Genomic DNA, 17610 nt, shown 5'->3' with positions numbered 1-17610 from the left:
ATTTGTCCATAGCCCTCACATCTTGCACGCCTCTTAATTTCTGCCTCATTTGATGTCACAAAATTAGCGTCAAACTCTGTACCTTTCCCCACATTTGTTTCGCTTCTTTCCTTTGTTCATTGATTTGTATATATCAAACTGTGTAGAGATCTATATAGCTAGAAGCAGCAGTGCGGGGTTGTAACTTTTTGGCCATACCTTAGGTGCTGACCTTTTTTTTCTTTCTTTTTTTTCTAACAAGATTTTAAACTATTATTGACAAGCATCTAAGGTCTTTTTCTATTATTTGTGTCCTTCACAGCAAAAAAAAATATCTAGAAATGCTAGCTTGCATAGTTGCATTGCATTCTATAATCATGAAATAGACGTATAATATATATACGTAGAGAATTCTGGAATAATATACTGTACGGTCATCAGATACAACAAGGACTTTGTGGTCAGTCTTTGATAGCTAGTTTGATTTAATATCAATAAACATGGTTGAGATTAAATGATGGATGAATACAAAATTCTTTAATCACCATCATCACTGTCGTATTTATATAATCCAGGTTTTTTCCAAACCATATAAAAGAACGGGAGGTCGACTGTTTGGAAGGTTGTGATGAACGTAAAGAGCAACATATAATGGAACCTGTAGAAAGGTGCCCAACACTGCAGTCTAATCATATGATTACTACTAATTAATTAAAATTAGGTAGATCATCCGTCATCGTAAACATATAATTAACATATATATAATATGATAATTGGGTTAACTGTTCGAGCAGGACTTGGCATGCATAAGATGTCATTTGCTTCAGCGATCGAGCTTGATTCTCTTAATATCTAGTACTTAATTAAAACATATTCATACGTACAATTTTAGGGTTCCCAAGATATAACCCTCCCCAGCTTCGCCGACGAATCATGTTTATGAATGTTTACATGCAGTTTACAGCTTGTAATCGTAGACAGTTAGTAGTAATTATTCAAGATTGCGGAAAAGATTCCAACAGAATCATACACGGGACTCCACCATATATAACAAACCCAATTAACACCTATCACATAATATGCTTATCCAGATGAAAATGACATGAATGACGCAGAGCAAAGTAAGGTATATCTTATACGTCATCCTATTATTGCTTCCCTTGTTTAGGGTTAATTAGTGCTCTAATCTAGCTCTATCTTCCAGCTTATAAAGGAATTCGAAGACTCTTGCTAATGTTAGCATATCTGAGACATCTAGAGTCACTATAATATATTTCGTGATCACTATAATATGTAGCTTTAGCACCATACATATATAACTCGTACGTAGCTATTCAGAGATTCAAATAATACAGATGAGAATAATAGGAGGAAGAAACATTTTGGTATATAAATATCAAATGAAAATAGTATAATAGTAACATAATATAAAGTATATTAGATAATGAAATATGGTCAAATTTACGTTATATAATTGCATGCATGCCAAAATGGCGATTGGCATCTTGTAAGTTTTGTCAAAGTGAGAAATCTCAAATATCTTACAAGATCGAGAAGCAACTAACTATCAAGGATTGTATATATCCTTCAACAGTTTAACCTAGTTGAACAAGCAATTGTTCTCGTTGCCAACTCTCCTCAAAGTAACATGGTTCTGTTAATGTTTGGTGCAAGTTACATTTGTTTATTGAAATCTCATCAACCTAGCTCTCTCTAATCTGCCTTCCTTAGTTAATTAACGAGCACTACTAGCTAATCGACTTATAGCGACAGAAGCGTTAGGTTTTATAACTCACCAAGGATTTGGTTACTTCATTCATTGTCAATTGATTATGAACATGAACACGTACATGATTACTTCATCCTATAATGTGATCATATGTACACAACAAAGAAGACATATAGCATCCAATCAAATAATGTTACAAAGAAAGTAAGAAATGGCTGGTTCTCTCTCACGATGTACTGGTACGTTGAGACAATAATCTTAATGGTAGTGTTTTAAATCTCACACATTTATACCCACAATTGCTTCTTAATAATCAATCGATCGATTTTTGATCACCAATGAAGTATTTTAATTTGATCACCGAACAATGATTTGTGATCGTTAAGTGATGTTATTTTTAAGTAAATTTATGAGTTTCACTTTTTTTTTGTGATGTCACATATTGATGGGAAACTTCGATCGTTTGTACACTGACGGGTCATTATTTCTTTTTGGCATCACATTATTCCTTCTTAGCATCACAATTTGAGGGGTCATTTACTCAAATTATCACAATATTCGTGTCCTTGAGCCTTCAATATTTGTTCGAAGGACGCTTTTGTATGCAATACGGCAGCCACGCAGAAGCACTTTTGCGTTAGGATCGCGTGTTTGTCCGTGCAAGTACTTTTTCCTTCTGCCAAACTCGACATTACCTAAAATCCCCAATGGTACCTTCTTCACGCGCCCCACGCGCTTCTTTTTGTAGAGTAAAGGTGCTTCCCGCAACCATGGCCACCTCAGTGTCCAAAAAAGGGCGTATTACCCCATCACCTCTTACCAAGCACCAACCAAACACACCACCATGAAATTGCTTCCTTAACAAATCCTATAATTTGGTATCCAAAGAAAAATAGAAGAAAAAACATTCTGTTTTTGTCTAATTAGGTGGTTTCATATGGTCTCTAAATTATTAATTATAATAATGTAGATAGAAATTGATTGTATCCTCTTGCATATTCGAACCTTTTAGTACCCAACAAAAATACATTGTATTAAAGTAGGAGTATCCCCTTATCCATACAGAGAAAGTGAACAAACAAGGACAAAGTGTTCATTTTAAGAGAATCTCCATTTAAAATGCTTGTGTCAAATTCGAATTGAATGTTGTTGTGTCGGTTGTCGATTTGATAAATTTCTTCTCTAGTGAATATGTTAGACTTAAATATTATTTTATCAGTTAAAAATGGTTTCGACTAATATTTATTTGCAAAGTTTTATCAGGTGTTAAACAAGTTTTTTCACTGTTCTTTCATATATTCGACAACATGGTGGGAATTGGGAAGTCCATCATCTAATATCATTATAGAAAAGTTCATTCTCATTCATCCATTATCTGCCCTCTCCTATATGTACATGGCATGAGTAATACATATTTTCGTATACATAATCCTAATATAAATACAAGAATCATCCATATATACGGCTATACCAAATATGGATATAGTTTTCATATATTTCTAAAATCTTATTGTCGCCTAAACAATACCTCAAAACAATCAACCATTATACAAATAAAAATTTAAATTAACATATTTTTTGTTACTGCGATTACCAATCTCCCGCATACATATAATGAGCATTCTCTCGGAAAGAAATTACAACAAAACATTCCAGACACGGTAGAAGGATATGCCCAAAACAAATTTGCATCCGAGGTTCATAGATTCCGGATTGATTATTGCAATATTTACACGGATCTCCCCCTTCAATCTCCNCCACTCTACTAACTACTACTACCTTACCTTACCTTACGTCCTAACGTAACCGTAACCGTACCTACCTACTTACTTACCCTAACCGTACCGTACCCGTACCCCTACCCGTACCGCCGTACCGTCCGTCCTCCTACCTCCGTCCTCCCTCCCTCCTTCCGGTCCCTTAACCGTACCGTTCCGTTAACCGGTACCGTAACCTACGTTACCCCGGACCGTACCACCAACGTTCCGAACTACTAAACTACTAACCTTACGGTAACCTAAACTTACGTACCTAACTACTACCTAACCCTTACCTAACCCTTAACCTACCTTACCTCACCTCTCTCTCTCTCTCTCTCTCTCTCTCTCTCTGTATATGTATATATAGACTCGCCTATATATATATACATACACAGGTCTTATTATTCAGAGTTTCAGAGACTCTGGTGGTACGGTGTAGCCATGGCGAAGTTCTCACTGAAGCCAAAGCGGACCAACCTGTACTTTTTAACGCTGACCACAGTGCTCTGCACACTCTTCTACCTAATTGGCGTCTGGCAGCACTCCGCCGGAACCACCTCCTCCGCCGCCACCACCTCCGTCACCTCCGCCATCTCCTGCCCCCACCTCCTCCCCAACATCACAACCCACCTCGACTTCGCCGCCCACCACCGCGCCGAGGACCTCCCCCTCCCTCCCACGACGGCGCGTGTCTCCCACGTGCCGCCCTGCGACGCCAGGCTCGCCGAGTACACCCCCTGCGAGGACGCCACCCGGTCCCTCAAGTTCGAGCGGGACCGGCTGGTTTACCGGGAGAGGCATTGCCCGGAGAAGAACGAGCTCCTCAAGTGCCGGATTCCGGCGCCGCACGGGTACCAAGTGCCGTTCCGGTGGCCGGAGAGCCGGGGGTCGGTGTGGTACGCCAACGTGCCGCATAAGGAGTTGACCGTGGAGAAGAAGAATCAGAATTGGGTTCACTACGAGGGTGACCGGTTTCGATTCCCTGGGGGAGGGACCATGTTCCCTAATGGTGCGGACGCCTATATTGACGATATTGGTAGGTTGATTAATCTCAGAGACGGGTCTATCAGGACCGCCATCGATACCGGTTGTGGGGTAAGCATTACATTTTTCCGATTTCTTACCTTCTTTTCTGACACCCTCCTTTCGGACTGATTCGCGATATTATTACGTAATTAACTTTCGTTATATTAGTTTTGAAAAATTTAGATTTTCAAATCACAAAAGGTTACGAGAAGAATTTGTATCTTTAATTTTGAGTAATGAGCTAGAAATTGGTTTCGAGAGTTGAATATGGAGATATTTAGATTTTTGGTGAGGTGTGAAAGGAGTGATTTGGGTTGGAAGCGATTTGGTTTTTCTTAATTGTAATCTGTATCTAATTATCTTGGTTTGTGCAAAAATTGAAAAGTTACATAGAACTCATAGAAAGCTGACCAAATCAGATTTTAAGGTGTTTGTCATTTTCATAATGGAGGCATGAAACGGCCAGATTTGTTGACCCAGCTATGGTAATATTGATTAGGGAGTTATAAGAGATTTAATTTGTGTTTCCATCTTGGTGTGAAGACATAAAAGGAGATTAGAAAAAATCTGGGTTGATAGATTCCTCTTAATCAGGCAGTTATAATGATCCAATCAGCGATTTAATTTCAGATTAACATCTTTTCAAGGGAAAATTAATGGGTTGGCGCAATGGTTTTTCTTGGCAAAAGATTAAGTAAGAATGACTCAATCTTATCGTTTATGATGTTACATATTGAGATTGATGTGCTGACACACCTACATTATCTTAAAAAGGTAAGTAGGAATTTGACAGTGAAATCACTTTAGAAGTTGGTTTTGTTACAAAAGGTTATTTCCTCAGTCCTTGACAATGAAGTAAAGTGGCTTCAATATATTAGCATTGGCAAATGGAAAAGTTATTCTTGAAATGCACTCTTTTCCAATATTGATTAATGTACTTTCATATCTGATTTTTTGTTGTTGATGATTTTTATATCGAATTCAGTTTTCAGATTTTAATACTCATTCCAATCCTAAGAGCTAATGTACTTCATATCTGAATTAAACTTTCAGATGATGAAGTGTTTAATGGTTAACTTACTTGGCTTGCTTGCTTAGCAAGTCATATGATCATCCTGCAACTGTTTTTGATTTGGTTTTAAATTTTAATTCAGGTTGCAAGTTGGGGTGGTTACCTTTTGTCTAGAGACATTTTAACAGTGTCATTTGCACCAAGAGACACTCATGAAGCACAAGTTCAGTTTGCTCTTGAAAGAGGAATTCCTGCAGTGATTGGGGTAATGGCTTCTATTAGACTTCCCTATCCCTCAAGAGCTTTCGACATGGCTCACTGCTCTCGTTGCCTCATTCCTTGGGGAGAATACGGTAACTTAGCACATTCGCCACAATCATTTAAATCAAAATTACTGCTCATTCAACTGTGTTTTGTTGAACATTTTTCTTATGAAAATTTCGGATTTTGAATTTTTGATTATGCAGATGGCCTGTACTTGATTGAGGTTGATCGTGTTTTACGACCCGGTGGTTATTGGATTCTTTCCGGCCCACCAATCAACTGGCAGAAGCACTGGAAAGGTTGGGAAAGAACTCAGGCAGACCTCAAAGCTGAGCAGGACAAGATCGAGAGAGTAGCAAAAAGCTTATGCTGGAAAAAATTGAAGCAGAAGGATGACCTTGCCATTTGGCAGAAACCCACTAACCATATCCACTGTAAAGCCAATAGAAAGGTCTTCAAGAAACCATCCTTTTGCCAAGTTCAAAATCCAGACACCGCATGGTAATTATTGCTATTCAGTCCCCTATAATGTCTTTCTTTGTTTTCATTCGTTTGGGTCTCTACAGAATTTTGGTGGAGTGGTTTAGATCTTTGTTTTGAGCATTTGGAATCTCTATCTTTGTCATTGATACCAAAACCAATCGGATGGAAAAGGTAAAATGTCCAGGTCCTTTAGTACAAATCAAGTGTTTGTTAAGTTGGCCAACTGTCTATACTGTTCACACTAGTTTGTTGGTGCTGCTTTTTTGTTCTTTACTCCAATGCTTGTTTAGTGGTCAAGAACAAGTTAATAAGTAAATGATAGATTTGATTTGCGTCAAAATGAATTATTGTTTTGTAAGTTTTACTTAACACAGTGACTCTGTTCTTTTGGTATTATTGTTTTGTAAGTTTTACTTAACACAATGACTCTTTTTTCCTTTGGTAGGTATACTAAACTTGAGGAGTGTTTGACTCCACTGCCTGGAGTGAACAACTTAAGAGATACTGCAGGTGGGGAATTGGCTAAATGGCCAGCGAGGCTGACTACAGTTCCTCCAAGAATTAGTAGTGGAAGTTTGGAAGGAATCACAGATGAGATGTTCAGAGAAAACACGGCGCTGTGGAAACAGAGAGTTGCACATTATAAGACCTTGGACTATCAGTTGGCAGACCCTGGGAGGTACCGGAATTTGCTTGACATGAACTCGTACTTGGGAAGCTTTGCAGCTGCACTGGTCGATGATCCTGTGTGGGTTATGAACATTGTCCCGGTTGAGGCTGAGGTCAACACCCTTGGAGCTATCTATGAACGTGGATTGATCGGAACTTATCAGAACTGGTATGCTCTATTACATTCTGCGGTCTTAGGTTCAAAAATAACCTATCAGTACTCTCGTTTTATGTTACCTTGTTACTGAAGCTATCAACTTGCTTTCTGTCAGGTGTGAGGCCATGTCTACTTATCCAAGAACCTATGACTTCATCCACTCTGATTCAGTTTTCACTCTTTACAAGGACAGGTGACTAATCAGTCTTGCATACTGGAAATGTTAATGGAAATGTTAAACTGACGGGTTTAAAGCATTCAAGATTACACTAACTTGGCAAAATTAACTTTTGTGATGCAGATGTGAAATGGTAGACATTCTTCTAGAAATGGATAGGATCTTAAGGCCACAAGGCAGCATAATTTTCAGGGATGATGTGGATATGGTTGTGAAGGCCAAGGGGCTCTTGGATGCGATGCAATATGACGCCAGAATAGTAGACCATGAAGAGGGTCCTCATCATAGAGAAAAGATCTTGTTGGCGGCTAAGCAGTACTGGACAGCACCAGAACCAAACCAAAATGAAGGAGAAAGCAGTAAAGAATCATAGAGCTTTCTCTTCTTCCTTACTTTGATTGTTACATTTTTCTGTCCATAATATGACTATCAAATTATTCTTTTCCGGCACCCATTTCTGTGGTGCGATAGATACTTGGGACTGAAATCTGCATACCGATGAAAAGTAAAGGTTTTCGGCGAAGGATACTCTTTTGGACTATCTTAATGTCAAATAAAATTTCATACAAGAATGACTATATACTACAAACCAGTTTCAACCAAAGACCAGAAGTCGATTAAAACTAGATCCTCAGACCTAAGCTGAAAACCCACAAGTTGATTGAGACTAGGTAACAAAGGCAGGTCATGTCAATCATAACTAAATTATATTAAATTCAAATAAATTATAACATAGACTGTACCACATGAAGTTTTAAGGCAGCTTCAGCAGGATTTGAACCTTATATACAAGAGAGAGCTCGGTATCAACTGTTTGATCCTATGGAAACTGATCAGGATTCAGGAAGGAAAATAGGCTACTATATCAGTTCCAAAAACAGCGCTTCTTGCTTGTTGGTCAGGCCGAGTTCTCTTAATGTTAATAAGCTGTTTTTGGTGGTGAAAGCATGTCGAGGATATGACCTGACCTGTTCATGGAAATCAAGCAGCATAACCAGAATATGAGAAGTTGTTTACTGCTATCACATAGACAAACAAAAACTACTTGACAAACTACCACAGGATGTAATGCTATAGCTTTCAATCATACTATTATAATGTTTTTTTTTTTTGGACGAATACTATTATAATGTTCACTAAAATAAAAACACCTCTTGGCTTTCATAGTCTAATTGGATGGTCCCACGGTACACAGAGAGGGACCACATAAGGGTCAGACGTCACAATATTAAAGTGAATGATCTGTATGGTGTTACTGAAAAATCCCACTTATAATATTAATTGTTTCTTTAGAATTTTAGGGGTTGGGGGGTATATCCATTGAGTACTAAATTCCAAGTAGCATTTTGGATTGTATGACATATATTATTTCTCAATCAGCAAGCTCAAATCATGATTCAAACAATTCCAGCTATTTAGATTGAGGGCACCAACTGGTGTATTTATTGTTTTACATCCTAAAATCCAACTATTTAAGCAAACAGCAAGTCATACCATTCCCATAGTTTAGTAAGTTACTAATGACAGCACTCTAATAAAACACAAAAAAAAAATGAGAGCAAGCTTATCAGGATATGAGGCATGGATAGGAACAGGAAATAATATATATATATAAAAAGAAAAAGTAAAATTTCAGTCACTTCATTAATGTCCGCAATTGTAAGCTACTTCATTAATATAAAAAGAAACGAATATCAAATCAGAAGAAGCAGATTTACCACTCTGTAAGTTCCAGGCTCCACCACGCTACTGACATCTATGAAGTCAAAAAGAAGCTAAAAAGAAACAAAAGTTTTGTCAATTTGGGAGAGAGAGAGAGAGAGAGATGTATAAAAGCCTCTACACATTTTTAACATCATACCTGAAGCTTGTCAGATTTGCGGAAGCGATGGCTGAGGCGGCTGCCATTTGGCATCCGAACAAGAAGAGTCACAGCATTCTCGTCGTCTGCTGCTGGTTCAGAAGGAAGTGAAGCAGTTTTTGCAGCTAGCCTTCTCTCAGATTCCTGTCATCTTATCTCATGAGATAGTAGATCATTGACAAAAGACATAAAGTATCTAGCAATTGAAAACTAAAATGGTAAATCACTCCATAATGGCACAGCCTGTTTTAAACTATTACTCCAAGATATCTTAACTACGTGATAAAGGAAAACTACCAACAGCAGCACATCCAAGAAAAATTTACATACTGGCTTTTATAATATCTCCGGCTCTGACATCGGAAATTCCACCATCAGTGATACACTATGTGGAACTTAAGAACATCAATACTCATGATTTTATTTATTTATTATTAGTTCTTAGCATCTGATACAATTAAACCATATTTGTAATTGCCACATTGGTATAAAGATGAATCACTTAAATTACATATGTTTCATAAGAAAAAGGAGCTACTCTCACTCGTATGAATTACATTTAATAGCTTGCTGAGCCACGTAAACTCATCAAAGACACAATACAGAAACAAGAAGATAACTGTTCCCTGTATATATCGCAATATCTAACATTTTTGCCTTCTTATCTACCAGAATGAAAATAAGAAACTGAAGCAAAGAACCAGATCTCAGTAATGTGCTAATCCAAATCAATTGTAAATAGATTGTTAGTCTGAAAACACTACGATAAAATTACTACATATATAATGAGGAGTACGCTACCATTGGCTCGATTCTTTTGTTGGCATCTCCCTTCAATTGACAAGTTGCAGCTTCATGGACAGCATTCATTTCTTTCTCTTTATCGGCTATGAGGGATGCAAGATAGTTCTCATCCTGCAAGTAATTATTAAACAATCAAGTGCTGGACAATACAGTCACAAACTCATGATGGTGATTGCGAGCAAAGGGTTAAGACCTGTTGTTCTCTGAGCAATTGCGTCGCTGATAGAGAGGACGAGGAAGAGCCATGTACAGGCTGAATGTTAGGAGTGTATGAAGATCCACCAAAATGTGCATTCTCCAGCATTATAGCTTCATCAAGCTCTTTGGGAGATAAGCTGCCCAACTACAAATAAATGTGAATAAGTTGACTAGTCTAGCAGTTGACCATCTATAACATGGGCTAAATCAAAATGAAGGAACACCAGGGTTATACCTCATCATAGTGACTTCCCAATTTTCCCTGCTGAAGATGATTACCATCATTGCGCTTAGACTCTTCACTAACTAATTGCTCTTCTACAACTTCAGCTCCATTTTGGTGTGATGACGTTCCTTGCTAGAACACACAATAATGGAGGTTATCAGTAATGTTTAACTCAAGTATCATAAATTTACCTCGTTTGACAGATTCATAAGCAGAATTTAGGCCTGACATGCTTTTACAGATAATAAGATAACTAAGACAACCTAAAACATTATAATTCAGCCTAAAATTTAATCTGAGACAATGTGTGCCAAAAATTAGAGAATGCTTTTTCTTATTTTGATAAAATGAGACCTAAAATCTCCATTCTGGAGTGCATACAACCTGAAGTAAAACTGTTTGACTAGAGATTCCTATTTAACTCTTATTATAACTTGTTTTCTGCCTTAGAGTACATTGACACTCTGTGCACCGACATGTGTTTGTACAACTGTACCATAGACAGAAGGTATACCTTCCATGGACTATAAACTCCTGGAACTTGATTCCAGTCATTCAGTTGCATCTCACGCATTGCTTTCTCTTGTTCTGCTGTCTGAACTGACTTCAAATTACAAAAAAATCAAGGACCTCAAAAGAAGGAAGCAATTCCATCCAGAAAAAAAAAAAGGAAGAAAGAGATTAAGGACCTTCAAGGACAGCAAAACTGCACGGTCAATATCTGAATTTTCTTCAGGTATTTTCTCATCCAGAGACCCATTACCAGGAAATACCTGAATGAATAAATCTATATGAATCATAACTTTAGAGAAACGGAAGATATAGGGAAACAAAATCAGATAGGCAACATCATACATTGAGATTCCTGTTATGCACATTTGGAGAACCCCTTTCAGCTTCTCGTTTTGAAGCTTCAATAGCAGCCTGAATCATTTCTTCCTCAACATCATTGCCATATCTTGAGGCATCCAACTCAGTTTTGGCCACATCCGGAATAGTAGGCCTCTGTCCTGAGACATGAGGCTGCTCATTCCCTGGACTAAGACCTACAGGAACCCCAGTCACCTCTCCTGGGTGTGAAGGTGATGGTGCCCGACCAGTTAATGCAGAACCAATCCGATTGTAGAGATCTCTACTGTAATTACGGTCAAGTAATAAGGACGGCTTGAAACTCCTAGCAACAGAGAGAAGTGGCAGAAGTCCTTGTTGTGGTGCTACTTGATTCTGATTACTCACTTGAGCGAAATTGTACTGTGGGGGAGCAGTCGATGAAGGACTTGTACTGAATCAAAAAAGAACAAAGGTAAAACAAGTCTCAAAAAAAAGAGAAGACACAGACACAGAATGTTACTAAACTTATTGCTAAAAGCTGAGCAAGATGAATTGAAATGTGATACCTGTGAACATCTCCTTCCCTAAAATGTTCATTCACGGCTTCATTAAGATCGCCTCCATGTTCCTGTTGACAAGCCAAATCATACCAGACGACTCAGAAACTTAGTGAGAAAGAAGTTACGTAAAAGAGTTATGTACAATTCAATCAACATAGTGCAGAACATCAGGGTTTCAGTTACACTAGCAATACATCCTGATTTTCATTCAAGGAGAATCCTAACAAACTAATCTACCTCATCACCTTAGCTCCCAACCCTACAACCAGACCCCTTGGTTAAATGACTTGGTGTACAAAGCCAATGCTAAAGTATAAATCAAAACACACCACTGATTACAGCTACCGAGGAATGAATCTTAGGCGCAGGTTTAGCTTCAATCACAAAGATTTGAGTGACTATATATCCTTGTTCCTTGTCTAACTCCAACCCTCTAAAATGAGGAACGTAGGAAAGAATCACATATTCTTTGTGTGCATACTTCTGCATTCCCTTCCAATCTTCTAAATAATAGAATCAAATTGAATTCAAGTTCAACCTCTAAAGTTGCCCAAACAAATTCTTGTTACAGCCCACATATGTTTTATCTTCAGAAACTTAAAAGTTAAACCATTCTAGAAGAAAATATGATCCACAATGCATACAGTTTATCCATGAAATTTACGTTCTTACAGGTAAAAGATATCACATTTTCACGTTTACATATAAATTATGAATAAATGAAAAAGATAATTACACACTCGTTAGAATGATAAAATGCATCAAGAAAACATAGATTCTTCTGAATTGGAAACGGGATCGGTAACAATTCAAGTAAGAGAGTAAATATCTTGCAGACCCGATATGAGAAGTTACTGAAATCTCACTAGAATTGATGATACAAGTCATACAAACACTTGAGCAGCAACAAGGAGGGTGAAGAAAGAAAGTAGAACCTCGAGCTTGAGGAGGGCGAGTGAGTGAGACGCGCCGGTGAGGCTGATGTAGGTCTGGATCATGTCCTCAGTTGGCTTCGGCATCGCTCTCTTTCAGGTTTCGATCTTCTTGAGATAAAGATTGGTCCTTTAACTTATTGGATTCTTGTTTCTTTGGCTTGCGCGCCTTTTTGTGTCGGAGGACACGTGTAAAGGTAGAGCAATGAGTGACAGGCACGTGACATGGCGCCGAATTGTTGAAAAACAGAGGCCCTTGTCGATCGGGATCAACTTGCAACGTGTTCACCGCCGTAAGAACAAATGCAAACATGGTTCAATTTGGGGGTTAGATTGAAGATCGGATAAAAAACATCATCTAATAGAAAAGAATTAGTCCGTGTTAGACGTGAGTTCTATATGAAGCCCACCAAACCGACTAAAGCATGGAATAATTCTCAACCCACGGATTAATCCAGACTAATTCAAACATGGGACCAATACACATACCACTTTACACATAGTGTTTGTATAAAACAATACAAATGTCAATATAAAAATATTTTTTAAAATGTACATAGTAATTGATCATTTGATTGATCTAATTGTTGTATTGTTGAAATAATAAGTGATTTAGGTTAATAATGTTTTAATTCGGGTTGAAAATTGGTCTAACCCACCTAAAATTAGTGCATTTGCTCTAAACAAGAACCTGCAATGTGAAAAATTGGACTACAGGTTAAAGTGAGTTGAAGCCCTTGAAAATCATGATACGATAATGTAAAATCAGTAAATAAAATAAATATAAAAGGGGTTTTTTTACGTTGGGAAAAAAAAAACAGAAGTCAAACTAGCCGTTGGCAAGCACAGATGATCATCTCCAGGTTGGATCGATGAACTTGCCGCCCAAGTTTCATCCAACCCCAATCCTATAAGGATAAGGATTTACCGTGTATATAATCCCCCTCCCACTTTCCTTTTTTCTCATCAATTCTACTTCCGCTCTTCTCTCCACTTCTCGATCTAATTCTCCAAATTGCAAACCCATCTCCGTCGAAATCCATGGCGTCGTCTATCCAGCAATGGAGGGACTTCTTCGCCGCTGCACCGAACAAATCCACCGTTTTTGATGTCCTTGACCAAGCGATCTCCGTCGCCGCCTCTGATTTCCCCGAAGAATTCAGTCGCCGGAAGACTCAAATCCTCAATTCCATTCAAGCTGATGTAGGGGGGACTGGTGGGAAATTAGATTCAGAATCGGGTCCGGTCAAGGCTCCTCCACCAAGGAATATAGTCCGCATCAAGCTCCCATCATGGTATAAGGCGCCGGCCAAACCGTCCTCTGTTGTTGCTGATCAAGTAGTTAAACCGATCATCAAGCCCAAGCCGTTATTGGATGAGGATGCCAAGCTTGAAGCAACAAAGCGAAAGATCCATGATCGGTACGATGAAATTGAGAATAATAAGAGGCTGAAGAGGATCAAAGTCTTGGACTATGTTTCAAAACAAGAGTTGAAGACTACTGCTCAACAACAAGGGAAGAAAATTAGAAACCATTGTCAAAAACGGGTGGCCAAAAACCTTGGCTTTCAATGTTTGCCCAACAAGCCTGTCAGTTGTTAGTGCTAGCTACTCACTGAATGCGTTCTTGTATATGTGAATTATAGTGAATTTTATTCACTAAGTTGTCAGTGCTAGCACACATTCCTAAGTTTCAAAGTTCCTAAGTTGTATATAACTATATATATGTCTGATTCATAGTTGAAAAACTCTTATTCTTGTTATTGGCATGTGTACTATCTACTGTTTCCAATGCTCTGCAACTAGTTTCTGCAACCTTTACCTTCTTGCATAAAAACCCAGGAGTACGGGTTAATGTGGTATCATAGCAAACTAATTCCAACTCTTACATCAATTCCTAGCAGTCTAAGTTGTAGCTCATCAGTAAAAATTAGATTTTGCTTCTCTACTATGTTGATGATTCCATTTGTTAATCCCTTCTGAGTTATATTTTCTTTCTTTTGGATTTCGCTATGTAGCTTTGCGGATTCACCTTGAACACTATCTTTCTCTTTTTGGTTGGTAATTAATCCAAAGTGCCATAGGTTTACAAGGCCACATCCTCTATCAGTGCCATCAGAGCGGGTTAATTCCATGAATAACATGTTTGTAGCACATACTAACAATAGGTAATTTAGAAACTGCTCCCAATTTTTTCTAGGAGCTCATATTTGTTCATATCAGGCAAGTTTACCTCTTTGAAGGATTTGCCTGACTCACCATTCCAACTAAATCAGCTTCACTATCCGAATGAGCTAGCTAGCTAGGATCTAAATTTTAAGGCAGTGGCATTTTACAGTAAGGTAATCACAGTTTCAGCAAATTTACTTGACGTTTGAATATCAAATATCCATGAAACAAGCTATGGCAAATCCAACAGAAGTCCAAAAGCAAAGAAAAAATGTCTCTTCAGTCTTGATCAATTAAGCCCCCACCCCTCCCTCCCCTCGAAGGTCTCTCTGTCCTGCTCTTCAACACGGCATGGTACATGAAGTGATGAAACTATTCTATTCCATAACAAATTTAAAACACAACCACAAAAGCATTCTGTTAAGGACCTGAGTCAACATTCTTAAGAATATTAGGACTTGATGTGATAAGGTTTGAACATTCTTAATGCAACATAGGCAAGGGAGTCACTGCTTCATCCTTTATAACATGCTTCTACAGCAGTAAATTGTGAAGTTCCATATTATGAGCTTTCATCAAGTCCGGAGTCCAATATATAGTTCACACTCCACAGTAGTATAACCTCCGGCATACCAAAAATAATATATGTATGGTATGAAACACACTGATGATATGTCATATATGTCATATGCGTGAAAGTAGAGTCAATGTATAACTTCCTGGTATACATTCAGTACCGCTTTAGTTCATCAGCAACAAAAGTGATATATCAGACACCACATTGTCCAGAACCAAGCACAATATTTCCCACATTAGAGTTTTGTCCAAGAGTCAAAGCGAAATCTCTCTTTAGTTAACAAATATGTATTTTGTACTGATATAATTCATTTCATACATAGGCCACTCTAGTTTCTGTAATCCATGAAACTTACTAATTTGGCTTTACTAACAGATCTTTTTGCCAATATTACACACTTTTGGCTTTACAAACAGATCTTTTTGCCTATATTACACACACTTTTGGCTTTACTAACAGATCTTTTTGCCAATATTACACACACATGCAAGTTCATGTACATATCTTGATAACTATATACCTACAATGGTAGTAGGCTTTGATTCAATTTTTACTGGTATACTATGCAGTGGGGTAAGAGGCTTCCATGGCAATGCCACAGAGACCTTCTGGTGCAGCAACATCTCTTTGCATTCTTATGTAACCTTCTTCACCCCATTGTGCACCCCATGAGTTCTTTACCAACCAATACTTGGTTCCATCAGCATCCACGCCATAGCCAACAGCAGTAACACCATGGTCTAGTTCAGTTCCACATGTTCCTGTGAAAACACCACTTGAGTATAACTGGAAGTCGTATCCACTAGCATCAATGGCAACCGAAATAGGTTGATTAGCCACGGCCTTAAGAAGAGCGCTTTCACTGTTTGCAGGCACATCTTCGTGGCCAGTTATCGTGGCTGCATGTCCTGCTTCCTTCTTGGCATTGCATGTACCATCAGCAGCCGTGTAGGGATAATTAGCCTCCGTATTAATACCATGATTTTGAATAACGAACTGAAAGGCATCGTCCATAAGGCCACCTGAACAACCTTGGTCTACACCATTGACATCACAGTCAACCAGCTCTTGCTCAGACAAAGAGATTAGTTTACCAGTTGTGAGTTGAGTGATTCCTTCCATAGCTCCCACTGCTGAGAAGGCCCAACAACTTCCTGTGTATATTTTGGTTTCACATTTGTAGCAGTTAGAATAATTAGCACAGATCATATACTTTTTTCTTTGCAAATGGAAATAGATCTTACAACATTGGAAAAAAAAAAAAAAAAACAAAGAACTGTGTTATATACCACATTGGCCTTGGTCCTTCACTGGAGTTACAGCTCCCTTCTTTCTCCAGTCCATTGTAGCCGGCACATAAGCATTTTCGTACTTGAATGTAGTGGTCTTGGTGGAACACTCGTGCCCCAAGAATCGATTTCTTGTGGCAGTAAACTCCTCATTTGTAAGGTCTGCAAATTGGTTCAGACTCAATTTGTAAAGTTTGTTTCCATCTTTGTTGGAAGACTCCACATATGCCTCATTCTCCTTGAATATCTTGAAGCGATCCTCCTTCTCGATTGCATCATTATACACACGTCCATAACGAGCTATCCATTGCTCATACCTCCCATAAGCTAATGCATCTTGGAGGCTGCGAGAAGTGGCTTCCGAAGACCAGGCCCCCAACATGATCAGGACCAAGGCCAAGCAGATACATTTGCTCTGGTTAGTGAACTCCATTGTAGGCTAGGATTTGAAAGCTAATGGATATGAGGAGGTGTGGTGAAATGGTAAGACTAGTTAGATAGTTTATATAGAGAGAGATGATGGCTTTTGTATATTATCTCCGTGCCCCTAAAAACGGTTTGCTCTATGTGCTTGCCCAGAAAACGTTCTGATATGAACATGTAATACTAATCTATAGTCCATATGAAAATTGATGATCTAGTTTAATGCATTTCATGATAAGTTTCTAACTAAACCCCTAATATCTACGTTCTTAAGTACATAGTGGTCAATTCTTCCACATGAGGACAGCTTAATAACCATAAGAATGGATCTACTCGTTTGGAAGTGCCAATCTAATTGAAATTGAAGTCAAGGGCTTTTTATAAAACTAAATTTAAAAAAATGTTCAGCATCAATTTTAATTTTGAAGCACCTATAGTCGACCAGCTCCTTTGTAATATTTGTGCACTTATATAAGATCACGT

General features: G+C 38.2%; 3 protein-coding genes across 3 annotated transcripts; 1 reads left to right on the top strand and 2 right to left on the bottom strand.

Moving 5' to 3' along the window:
• The first annotated feature begins 3909 nt into the window (after positions 1 to 3909).
• LOC101293519 (probable methyltransferase PMT15-like) lies at positions 3910 to 7841 on the top strand. The gene is made up of 6 exons (XM_004306790.1): positions 3910 to 4563; positions 5649 to 5859; positions 5974 to 6271; positions 6699 to 7091; positions 7195 to 7272; positions 7381 to 7841. The coding sequence occupies exons 1-6, from the start codon at positions 3910 to 3912 to the stop codon at positions 7628 to 7630; spliced, it is 1884 nt and encodes a 627-aa protein (XP_004306838.1). The 3' UTR covers positions 7631 to 7841.
• LOC101293230 lies at positions 7774 to 12778 on the bottom strand. Its single transcript, XM_004306789.1, has 11 exons — positions 12673 to 12778; positions 11744 to 11805; positions 11202 to 11628; positions 11036 to 11119; positions 10861 to 10950; positions 10356 to 10478; positions 10116 to 10265; positions 9920 to 10033; positions 9119 to 9262; positions 8976 to 9032; positions 7774 to 8225 (listed from the first exon to the last, which is right to left on the bottom strand). Exons 1-11 carry the CDS (start codon positions 12754 to 12756, stop codon positions 8118 to 8120), a joined length of 1443 nt encoding a protein of 480 aa, XP_004306837.1. The 5' UTR covers positions 12757 to 12778; the 3' UTR covers positions 7774 to 8117.
• Positions 12779 to 15976: 3198 nt separating this feature from the next.
• On the bottom strand, positions 15977 to 17137 carry LOC101292930 (vignain-like). The gene is made up of 2 exons (XM_004306788.1): positions 16705 to 17137; positions 15977 to 16569 (listed from the first exon to the last, which is right to left on the bottom strand). The coding sequence occupies exons 1-2, from the start codon at positions 17135 to 17137 to the stop codon at positions 15977 to 15979; spliced, it is 1026 nt and encodes a 341-aa protein (XP_004306836.1).
• Positions 17138 to 17610: the final 473 nt, after the last annotated feature.

This window comes from Fragaria vesca, linkage group LG7, assembly GCF_000184155.1.
Source record: "Fragaria vesca subsp. vesca linkage group LG7, FraVesHawaii_1.0, whole genome shotgun sequence".
In the NCBI taxonomy this organism is placed as follows: Eukaryota; Viridiplantae; Streptophyta; class Magnoliopsida; order Rosales; family Rosaceae; genus Fragaria; species Fragaria vesca.
This window is presented reverse-complemented; position numbering and strand designations above follow the sequence as displayed.

What these genes read in the sequence shown, in the direction of transcription:
- LOC101293230 (XM_004306789.1), bottom strand. Translation starts at nt 12,756, where the DNA reads ATGCCGAAGCCAACTGAGGACATGATCCAGACCTACATCAGCCTCACC. An exon ending in TGGGAAGTCACTATGATGAG is followed by an intron (nt 10,266 to 10,355) that starts GTATAACCCTGG and finishes ATTTATTTGTAG; the next exon opens with TTGGGCAGCTTATCTCCCAA. An exon ending in AGCCTGGAACTTACAGAGTG is followed by an intron (nt 8,226 to 8,975) that starts GTAAATCTGCTT and finishes TTCCATGAACAG; the next exon opens with GTCAGGTCATATCCTCGACA.
- LOC101292930 (XM_004306788.1), bottom strand. Translation starts at nt 17,137, where the DNA reads ATGGAGTTCACTAACCAGAGCAAATGTATCTGCTTGGCCTTGGTCCTG. An exon ending in GAAGGACCAAGGCCAATGTG is followed by an intron (nt 16,570 to 16,704) that starts GTATATAACACA and finishes AAATATACACAG; the next exon opens with GAAGTTGTTGGGCCTTCTCA.
- LOC101293519 (XM_004306790.1), top strand. Translation starts at nt 3,910, where the DNA reads ATGGCGAAGTTCTCACTGAAGCCAAAGCGGACCAACCTGTACTTTTTA. An exon ending in CATTCCTTGGGGAGAATACG is followed by an intron (nt 5,860 to 5,973) that starts GTAACTTAGCAC and finishes TTGATTATGCAG; the next exon opens with ATGGCCTGTACTTGATTGAG. An exon ending in ATCGGAACTTATCAGAACTG is followed by an intron (nt 7,092 to 7,194) that starts GTATGCTCTATT and finishes GCTTTCTGTCAG; the next exon opens with GTGTGAGGCCATGTCTACTT.